The 11,063-nt window shown below is 40.8% G+C and overlaps 1 protein-coding gene across 1 annotated transcript; it reads left to right on the forward strand.

The window, feature by feature from the left end:
- Positions 1 to 1,171: 1,171 nt before the first annotated feature.
- On the forward strand, positions 1,172 to 10,531 carry eef2 (eukaryotic translation elongation factor 2). The gene is made up of 14 exons (XM_004079183.3): positions 1,172 to 1,320; positions 2,167 to 2,381; positions 4,121 to 4,302; positions 4,375 to 4,586; positions 4,666 to 4,844; positions 5,729 to 5,834; positions 6,107 to 6,359; positions 6,437 to 6,632; positions 6,719 to 6,842; positions 6,927 to 7,169; positions 7,445 to 7,798; positions 8,157 to 8,339; positions 9,504 to 9,636; positions 9,860 to 10,531. The coding sequence occupies exons 1-14, from the start codon at positions 1,318 to 1,320 to the stop codon at positions 10,051 to 10,053; spliced, it is 2,577 nt and encodes an 858-aa protein (XP_004079231.1). The 5' UTR covers positions 1,172 to 1,317; the 3' UTR covers positions 10,054 to 10,531.
- Positions 10,532 to 11,063: the final 532 nt, after the last annotated feature.

The following is an 11,063-nucleotide window of genomic DNA, read 5'->3' on the forward strand; positions in this document are numbered from 1 at the left end:
CTGCCACTGAAAGAGCTGCTCAGGGCCTCCACTGTCTGATGTAGTGGGTGAGAGGTATTGTCCATGCTGGATGTTAGCTTGGCCAACATCCTCCTTTCACCCACTTCCTCCACAAAGTCCAGTGGACAGCCCAGGACAGAACTGGCCCTCCTGACCAGCTTGTTGAGTCACTTTCTGTCCCGGTTTGTTCTGCCTGCTCCCCAACAGGCCACGGCGTCGTGGATAGCAGAGGCTACCACAGAGTCATGAAAAGTCCTTAAGAGAGGCCCGCTCACTCCAAAGGACCTCAGTCTCCTCAGAAGGAGGAGGCGACTTTGGCCCTTCTTACAGGGCAGCGTGTTGTGAGTCCAGTCCAGTTTCTTGTTGAGGTGAACACCAAGGTACTTAAAACAGTCCACTACCTCAATGTCCGAGCCCTGGATGCTCACCGGTGCGCATTGTGATGTTCTCCTCCAGAAGTCAATCACCATCTCCTTTGTCTTACTGGTATCAGCTGGAAGCAGTCAGGCCATTCTCCTCTGACCTCTGGCATCAACAAGGCATTTCCACGCACCGAACTGTCTCTCACTGGATGATGCTCTGCTTGAGCAGATCTTGACAATGTCAACACGCCTAAATGGATTGATTTGGTGACATGTGATTTGTTGATTAGAACTTATTAAAGTGGCCAGTAAGTATTTTTTTTTTCTTTATTAACAAGCAGAGTATAAAAAAAACAATGTTTTTGTCATTTCCCACCAGACATGAAATTTGTTGAGTTACTAGTGGAAATTGGAGGATTATGGCAACAAAAGTCAAGAAGAGACATATGAAAGATAAATGAGACTCAAATATAAGGGGAAAAAATAGTTAAAAAGTTAGCTAAGTTTTCTGTAGTTTGTTTATTTTTTTTAGTTAGTCTCTCATAATTGTTGTACAACTTTGAAAGGCCTGTACCACTGTACAAATTACACGCAATAGGATTTAATTTCTGAAATATGTACTTATGTTAAAAAAAAACTAATTGTAACGGGAGTCACCTGAAGGTGTCGCTATACTGAAAACATTTCTGATAAATAATATTATGTGTTTTCTTGGATACCCCATTGCATCACAGCGTGTCCTGCAGCAAAGCCACGCATGCTCAGAAACCCGACACGCGCCGGGCTGTTGAGTGTCCTCAGCGCCCCCTGCTGTCGGACTCCGCCACTGCACCTACACACGGCGGTCGCAGCAGCAGCAGCCCCTCTCCTGTCACCACCGGGACTGCCTGTCCTCAGAGGCAGTGTTTACAGCAATAACCCGTAACACCAAAAAGACCATCGTCCCGCCAGCAACATGGTGAGTCTGTAACCTGCGGAGATAACATTTGTCAGTGTTGTGCGTATGTAAGTGTGCCGCGCACCGCTGAAAGCCTTCTGGCGCAGTTAGTTATGTGTCAGACTCAGAGCAACATGCTGTCCCTGGATGGAGCCCGTCAGGTGCGCGCGTGAAAATGGATGCCGGCGCGCGGGCGGTGTTATGTGAGCAGAGAGGGGCTCGGGTTTGTGGTCCGTTAGGATACGGCAAGGCTGTGGCCCTGCTCAGCCTGGCTGCCTCCCTGTGACGTTGATCGCAAAGCCTCTATCTGCGGGGCTGCAGAAACGCCGCAAATGCGCCGGGACAATGACAGCGCACAGAGATACCAGACAGACAATAAAATAAAGCTCGGGATCCCCAAAGTATAGATTAACACCAGATTACAGGAGATTGCGTCACTGTCATTTAAGAGACAATGAAATATACAAGTATATATGCAGGCCAACTGCAATACGTCACCAACAGGGATCTGGATCAGATTTTGGGATTATATAATAGGGCTTTACATGAATTCATAGAAAGTAAAAATAAAAATCAAGTTTGTCACAAATATAAACATCAAAGAATTGGTTTAATGTGATTTTAGACACCACATGGTCCATCATGTGAGTACATGGTGACTCAGTCATTCCTGATCCGTTGCTGGAATCAGAAGTCCTCACACCATGCCTTCCCTCCTCCCTGCAGGCTTCAGTTTCAAATTCTTTTTATAACTTTGCTTGGACTGGCTGTGCTGATGGACATAAATAGACACAAACGATGAATTAAACAAGGCTCTGCTGCTGGTTGTATAGTGGGAAACCCACATGCTGCCCTCACTCCCAACAGGTGAACTTCACGGTGGACCAGATCCGTGCCATCATGGACAAGAAGTCCAACATCAGAAACATGTCAGTGATTGCCCACGTGGATCATGGGAAGTCCACCTTGACGGACTCCCTGGTTTCCAAGGCTGGGATTATCGCTTCAGCCCGGGCCGGGGAGACCCGCTTCACAGACACGCGCAAGGATGAGCAGGAGCGCTGCATCACCATTAAATCAACGTACGTGTCCCAGAGCTGATGGTGCGCACGCAGCTCTGTGTTGAACCCATTTTAAGTCCAACAGACTGCTGTACTTCACAATCATTACAAAGCAATCATTCTTTAAACGCCACACCAAAAATATCTTATTAGGGGTTAAATCTTTGCTTAAGCGGTTAAAAAATAAAGAAAACAGCAATAATTGTAAGACCAAACTCATAAACAAAACTCACGTACAAATGTACATGTGTTATAACACTGTAGCTCTTTAGTCCATCCATTCAGTCATTTTCTTAACCCGCTATATTCTTTTTTGGGTCACTGGGCTGAAAGAATCGAACATTGCTGCCGTTGGGCGAAGGGCGGGGCACAGCCCAGACAGGTCGCCAGCTCACAGTCCCACCTTGGGACAATGTCAAGTAATCTATCAACCCATGAAGTATGTTTTTGAACTGTGGGAGGAAGCCAGAGAAAACCTTCGTATGCACAGGGAGAACATGGACTCGTTAGGTCTTTTAACATTTAAGGTTGATGCTTTATTAACCAACTTAGTGCATAAAATTCAAGCAAATCTGGCTTATATATACAAAGACTTTAACCCTTGTGCCATCCTAGGCACTTTGACATTTGGAGTGGGGTCATCTAGACCCCACAAGACAGTGCGCTGAACTTTTTTCTTCAATGATTTGTGATCTTCACTGGTTTTCATGGATTACATAAAATCCTCTCCACCTTTATCCACCTTTGTCATGGTAGGGAGAACACGTCAATGGTCATCTTGACCCCATAGGATAGCACAAGGGTTAAGAGAGCAAGAAGTCAATAAAAGTAAAACAAGTCTATTTTTCAGTTTAATTAAATAAAAGGGGGAGTAAGTTGTACATTATAATATCAGATTTTTAAAAAAAAATTACTTTTTATTTTTTATTAATTTTTATTTAAGTGAGACAACAGAAAGAAAAACAACAACAAACAAATGAAAATACACTGGAAAAACAGATCTGACAAACAAAGACAACTACCAATAATAACACACAAAAACAGGAGGTAAAAAAAAAAGATAAAAGAAAAAGTTTGCGTGTGTGTGTGTGATGTAAACACAACGAGAGAAAATTCCACCCACAAGCTTGAACTAACCATCATGCATTCTGCTTACTATAAATATTTAGGGAGATTTTTTAAAAATGTACATAGCTGTAATGAAAAACAAAAAAATTTTTGTCCATTGTGAATGTCTCAAGAGCCCCAAATCATGGATTTAAAAAATGTTTTCAAATCATAATTACTTTATTTTTCTGGTTGGAACTTCCTTTGCCGTTAGAACCTCAGAGCAGAGACACAATTACCAGAAATATTACTGCAACGCACATAGACTGAGTACAGAACATGGCCTACTGAAACAAGTAAATGAAAAGTTTAAAAATAACCTAAGAATAAAAAAAGCATTGTTGTTCAATGTCCGAAGACTGAGAGTCATTCAGGTGTGTTAACAATTCTGAAGCAAAAACAATACAATAAAATGTGTATTTCTATTTATTTATTACTCAATTAATAAACCTATCAATTAAAAAAATGCAAATGCAGTGTTGTTATCCAAAGACCCACTTTTTATTTGATTTACTGGATGATTTTTCTTTTTTCACCAACATTTGTTCTGATTCATTAGTATCCAAGTTAGAAGGTGTAAATAGATGCATCAAAATGGAACAAATACAAAATGAGAGCAGAACGTTCTACTATTCTGTTTTTATGTTATTCAGGGCCATCTCTATGTATTATGAGCTTGGAGATAATGACCTGGCGTTCATCAAGCAGAGTAAAGACGGAAACGGCTTTCTCATCAACCTGATTGACTCTCCGGGCCACGTGGATTTCTCCTCGGAGGTCACAGCTGCTCTCAGGGTAACCGACGGCGCCCTGGTGGTGGTGGACTGTGTCTCAGGTAATTCCATCAATTCAAACAGTCTCACACGCTTGTCTGCACAGAGGCTCACCTGTTGTTTTCGTCATGCAGGTGTGTGTGTGCAGACCGAGACCGTCCTGCGGCAGGCCATCGCTGAGCGCATCAAACCGGTTCTGATGATGAACAAAATGGACCGGGCCCTGCTTGAGCTGCAGCTGGAACCTGATGAGCTTTACCAGACTTTTCAGCGCATCGTAGAGAATGTCAATGTCATCATCTCAACCTACGGAGAAGATGAGAGCGGACCCATGGGAAGCATCATGGTAAAGTACCACAGGTGTTCTGAAGCAGATAAAAAAGGCTCCAGTTCACTTGATCCCATGTTTTACTTGTGTTCCTCAGATCGATCCCGTCATTGGAACAGTGGGCTTTGGTTCCGGACTCCACGGGTGGGCTTTCACCTTAAAGCAGTTTGCTGAAATGTATGTGGCAAAGTTCACTGCAAAAGGAGTGGCCCAGCTGGGACCAGCAGAGAGGTGTAAGAAAGTGGAGGACATGATGAAGAAGCTGTGGGGAGACAGGTGGGTGCAAATATGTAAAAAGGTACATGCACTTCCCTTAAGAGGCATTTAAACTCAAGTTTCACCCAAAAAAATAGTTTTAACTGATGTTTATAGACCCACTCTGATCATCTTTTGATATATTTTGAAAGCATTCCCAGTGCTCTTTTAAATATGATTATGCTGTTTACAGAAATTCAACAAAAAAAAACTTTTTCTAGGAATAACTTATTTTTTTAAACTAAAAGTCGCTTTAGAGTAATAGTCACTGCAGCAAAAAAAGAAAAAGGATGACAAAGAACAAAAAATCAAATATAAGTCGCACTATATAGTAGTATAGTAGAGTATAAGTTGCACTGACACGCAGTGGCTGTTGTCACTGTGTATCAGTGCAAGACTAGTAAATGCATCAGAATGGAGCAGAGCAGGGAGCTCGTGGCCCAGCCAGTGCATTTTCTACAAATTAGATCTTGTTCAGATCTTGTTCGGCTGCTCCCGCATGACAATTATTTGTATAAAGAAATACACAAATATGCATTTTTAAGCCTAATTTTCTTTATATATGTCCTCCATCATCAGAAAAACACAATTAAATAATGTCTTTTAAAGTCTTTTACAACTTTTTGACACTATATTACTAAAAGTTGTAAGTACTTTGAATTCGTAGCTATGGCAGGCTCAGCTTTCATTTTGTTAGCTATCTCCTGCATTAAAAGTGTTTTAGACAACAATAGGAACAACAATAGTTATATTGTTAAACTGTTCAGTGAGAATTCTTCATAGTGTAACATTTCTCTAACTGAAAGCAGTTCTATATCACATATTTATAACATTAACAAACTTAAAAATCTACAAAATTTGAATTTTAAAAATTAAAATAGTTGTAATTTTGTTGCTCGTTGCAGATACTTTGATCCAAGCGCTGGGAAATTCAGTAAGACTGCAACAGGTCCTGATGGACAGAAGTTTCCTCGAACGTTTAGCCAGCTGGTTTTGGATCCCATCTTTAAGGTGACAATAAAAAGCAAAAATAAATAAAAATAAGACCTGTAACAAAAAAAGCCCTTTGGATTTGTGTGTTTTTTTATTATTTTAACTGTGTTTTTGTGAATTGAGACATTTAAATTGCTTTGGCAACTGTTTTTTGAACAAATCTAGAATTGGAATATTTAATTTCACTGAAATTAATTTTTATCAAAGGCCCAAAAAAGCACAGAAAGGTGCTTTTTTAGGTTCATTATAGGGCTCATTTAGCATCCATCATCTTTCTTCTTTTATCACAGGTGTTTGATGCCATCATGAATTTCAGAAAGGAAGAAACGGCTAAACTTATTGATAAGTTGGACGTTAAGCTGGACTCGGAGGACAAGGAAAAGGAGGGGAAGCCCCTGCTGAAGGCAGTGATGCGGCGCTGGCTACCTGCTGGAGAAGCCCTGCTTCAGATGATCACCATCCACCTGCCGTCCCCGGTCACTGCACAGAAATACCGCTGTGAGCTCCTCTACGAGGGGCCAGGAGATGACGAAGCTGCCATGGGTGCGTGAAGCTCACTTGGAATTTGTGACAACATTTTCAGAAAACAGTAATTCGGAGCATCTGAACTTTCTTCTCAGGTATTAAAAACTGCGATCCCAAGGCTCCATTGATGATGTATATTTCCAAGATGGTCCCAACAACCGACAAGGGTCGTTTCTACGCCTTCGGGCGAGTGTTTTCTGGCTGTGTGTCTACGGGGCAGAAGGTGCGCATCATGGGGCCGAACTTCACCCCTGGCAAAAAGGAAGACCTTTACATCAAACCTATACAGAGGTTGGCTACACAGACAACAAAGAAACTGCTTGATGAGTTTTTTGCTTGTTTATAATTACATTTTTTCAACGTGTGTGTCCATTTAGAACCATTCTGATGATGGGTCGGTATGTGGAACCTATAGAAGATGTCCCATGTGGTAACATAGTGGGTCTAGTTGGAGTAGACCAGTTTCTTGTGAAAACAGGCACCATTACCACCTTTGATCAAGTAAAATAGTTGTTTTTTTTATAACCTTACAAGTGTTTGAGTGACTACCTAATTCCTATCAACTTAAATGGTAACTCTCTGCAGGCTCATAACATGAGGGTGATGAAGTTCAGTGTGAGTCCTGTGGTCAGAGTGGCTGTGGAGGCCAAAAATCCTGCTGACCTGCCCAAGCTGGTGGAGGGTTTGAAGCGTCTGGCTAAGTCAGATCCCATGGTGCAGTGCATCATCGAGGAGTCAGGGGAGCATATCATCGCTGGAGCAGGAGAGCTGCACCTGGAGATCTGCCTTAAAGACCTGGAGGAGGACCACGCCTGCATTCCTCTGAAGGTAGATCCCAAATCCAAGACTATTCTTTGAAATTCTTTGAACAGAATTATCTAAAGTATAATTATTAGTCATTTTGCTTAAAAGAAAACACAAACAAATAAAAAAGGATTTCATTATTTTTCTAATTTTACATCTGGAAAATTAATTGGGCACATAAGCCATATTTCTGATCCAAATAAAGATGATTTCCAAGCATTTTTTTGGGACTTTTTAAACCTTTTGTTAATTCTTCCCACATTTCTTCATTAGAACTGCATTTGTTTTTGTCTCTCCAGAAATCCGACCCAGTGGTGTCTTATAGAGAAACCGTGTCAGAGGAATCAGACCAGATGTGTCTGTCCAAGTCTCCCAACAAGCACAACCGTCTCTTCATGAAGGCGCGTCCGTTCCCAGATGGTTTGGCTGAAGACATCGAAAAGGGGGACGTCAGCGCTCGGCAGGAGCTCAAGGCTCGTGCGCGCTACCTTGCCGATAAGTACGAGTGGGAGGTCACAGAGGCCAGAAAGATCTGGTGCTTCGGTCCAGACGGAAGCGGTCCCAACCTGCTGATAGATGTGACAAAGGGGGTTCAGTACCTAAATGAAATCAAGGACAGCGTTGTGGCAGGATTCCAGTGGGCATCTAAAGAGGTGAATTCATTTACCTGCTGTTACACTGCAAAAACAGACCCCCTAAATAGTTTTACACTACTGGCAGATTTTCCTTAAATAAGCAAAAGAAATCTGCCAATGGGTAAAAAAATAGTCCATCCAGGATATTTGTTTAAAATAAAAAATTCTGGTCACTGAATTTCTCAAACTAAGATAATTTTATTTTGATTATTTTGGTTTTGCACAACTTTCTTGACAAGATTTTTTTCCTTGTACGACAGAAAGCAAGACAAATTTTCTTGAAACAAACTTTCTTAAGATTCAGTTGTTGAAGTGTACATAAAAAAAGGTGTTCGCTAACTCTTTGCTTACTTTTATATCTGCCTCCAACCTGAAGGGCGCACTTTGTGAGGAAAACATGCGTGCGGTCCGCTTCGACATCCATGACGTGACCCTGCACGCAGATGCCATTCACCGCGGAGGAGGACAGATTATTCCCACCGCCCGTAGGGTTCTGTACGCCTGCCAGCTCACAGCTCAGCCTCGGCTAATGGAGCCCATCTACCTTGTGGAGATTCAGGTAAGTGTGGGCAGTTGCTTTAGAGAAAAAAACCCTCAAAGCTGAAATATTTTAAAGTTCATATTTTAAAGGCACTTCACAGGAAATGCTGGAAAACGTATTAATTTACACTTTCTACGGAGGCTCTGAAGTGTAAATCACATCAACAAATTATTCAACACAAAAACATATTAAAGATCACAACGAAAATTAAACAAGCAAAACAAGTAATTACATTTTAGAAATCATATCAAACGTAAAAGAAAGACTTTTCAAAAACAATAAAGCAATTTCCAGAAATCTAAATTAAATGTTAATAAAAACAAAACAAAATAAGAAACCGGAAAAGGTGGATTTTATGGTACATCCCTAGATAAATGATGACATTTGAGTTTTCAAGAAGAGGGAAAGTAGAATGGTTTTCAGTCTGAACTGCAGTAAAGATTGGATTGAGCAATCACCAAATGTTTGCAGTGGTACATTGCCTGTCCGTCCCGGTAGTAGAGAATCTCTTCTTCATGTTGACATCCCTGAGGTTTCTGTTTTGTACAATTGAATTTTATTTTGAATAAAATAAATTTTATTTTGTTTCCTAAAATGTAATGTTGCTTTATAACCCTTGTGCTATCCTAGGCACTTTAACATTGGGAGTTGGGTCATCTAGACCCACTAGACAGTGTTCTAAACCTTTTTTCTTCAATGATTTGTGATCAATGATTTGTGATCTTCACTGGTGTCCATGAAATCTTTCCACCTTTATCCACCTTTGTTATGGTAGGGAGAACACGTCAATATAAGGGTGGGGTCATTTAAGATAGCACAAGGGTTAATTGCCGTTGTGACCTTTAATTTGTTTTTGTGTTGATTGATTTGTTGATGTGATTTGGACTTCAGGGCCACCGTAACTATCTGAATGAAACATTTTATATCAGACTTTTCATTATCATTTACACGTCAGTTTTTTTTTTAATATATTTTTTACTTTCTACTAATTTCTTTGTGTAGTAAAACAGAAAATTTCTTCCTTCATTCACATTATATTTAAACACATTCTTGTAATTAAAAAAAAGTGCAAATAATTATTGAAAAGAAATTCACTTTAAGAATAGAAGGATAAGCAAGTGATGAAATGTAGCTTAAAGTCTAAAGTACCGTATAAACATCTTCTGCTTCTTCTCCATGCAGTGCCCAGAGCAGGTGGTGGGTGGAATATATGGGGTGTTGAACCGGAAACGTGGACATGTGTTTGAGGAATCCCAGGTTATGGGAACTCCCATGTTTGTGGTGAAAGCGTACCTGCCTGTCAATGAATCCTTCGGTGAGTTGATTTTGTTTCAGCCACACAATGTTTTTGTGTGTGTCAGGATCTGAATCTATTCCAAACTGAAGGCCTTCCAGAGTGCCTGAATTATAAGTTTTAAATACATTTTTCTATTTATACTTTGTTTGCAAAATACACAAGCAAGAACCGCCTAAACAGTAGGATTTTGTTACTCAAAGATATTCAAATAAAACCTTCGATCTGCCTTTGTTCCCTTCAGGGTTCACAGCTGACCTGCGCAGTAACACCGGAGGCCAGGCCTTCCCTCAGTGTGTGTTTGACCACTGGCAGATTCTCCAGGGAGACCCCAATGATCCTGCCACCAGACCCTGCCAAGTTGTTGCTGAAATTAGGAAACGCAAAGGCCTAAAAGAGGGTATACCAGCCCTTGACAACTACTTGGACAAATTGTAAACACACACCTCGGATTCTAAATCACCAAATGAACACCAAACCCTTCCCCGTGGGCACTTTAAATCTTTGGAGAGGCTTCTAAGTACATTGCACAGTTTATTTTCATGTTAAGTCCAGAGCAGAAACACAACTTCAGTTGTAAGGTAGTGGAAAAGGTAGTGTTTTTTTAATTATTTTTGTTGCCCCCATTCCACAGCTACACCAAGTGCCTAGGGTGAGGGTTTTGGGAAGCAATTGGATCGAGGCAGTTATTCCTCTTTTGTTAGCTCACATTTTCTCCGTTTTTCATTTACTTATCTGCCAGGAGGAGCCTGTACAGTGCACTGTGATACTGCTGCAATAATGCTTGTTCAAATGGATCGTGGCCAGATTTAAGAATGGAAATCACAACAAAGTGTTGCAGAAGTCAGACTGGCTGAATTGAACTTTTGCTCAATTGATGTAATGAATAAAAAGTCAAGTCATGATGAAAATGTGACTCTTTCTCGTGCATTTTATGAGTGTGTCTCTGTCTCAGTGAGGAAACCCAGCACCCTGGCCACTGCACTGCAGAAGTTAGAACAGATGCTAATGCTTTAATTTAATTTTATTAGAACATCATCACATGGGGGATTGTGGGAAATCTAGACACAAATGCAAAGAATTACTCATATTTATATGTGTGAATCCACTTTAAGAGAGGTTATTCAGAAATGGTTTTTAACCCTTGTGCTATCCTAGGCATTTTAACATTGGGAGTTGGGTCATATAGACCCACTAGACAGTGCGCTGAACCTTTTTTCTTCAATGATTTGTGATCTTCACTGGTGTCCATGGATTACATGAAATCTTTCCACCTTTATCCACCTTTGTCATGGTAGGGAGAACACGTCAAAGTAAGGGTGGGATCTTCTAAGATAGCACAAGGGTTAAAAAAACACACACATTTAGGTTCAATACTAAGAAATTTAATATATTGGGAACCTCAACACCCAAATTACTCAGATATCATGGTATGAACTGAGCAGTCA

The sequence above is a fragment of the Oryzias latipes genome, chromosome 17 (assembly GCF_002234675.1).
Source record: "Oryzias latipes chromosome 17, ASM223467v1".
Classification (NCBI taxonomy): domain Eukaryota; kingdom Metazoa; phylum Chordata; class Actinopteri; order Beloniformes; family Adrianichthyidae; genus Oryzias; species Oryzias latipes.

Excerpts from the sequence above, each read along its gene's own strand:
- eef2 (XM_004079183.3), top strand. Across the intron at positions 4,587-4,665 it reads GACCCATGGGAAGCATCATG|ATCGATCCCGTCATTGGAAC; the intron begins GTAAAGTACCAC and ends TGTGTTCCTCAG. Across the intron at positions 6,843-6,926 it reads CCATTACCACCTTTGATCAA|GCTCATAACATGAGGGTGAT; the intron begins GTAAAATAGTTG and ends AACTCTCTGCAG.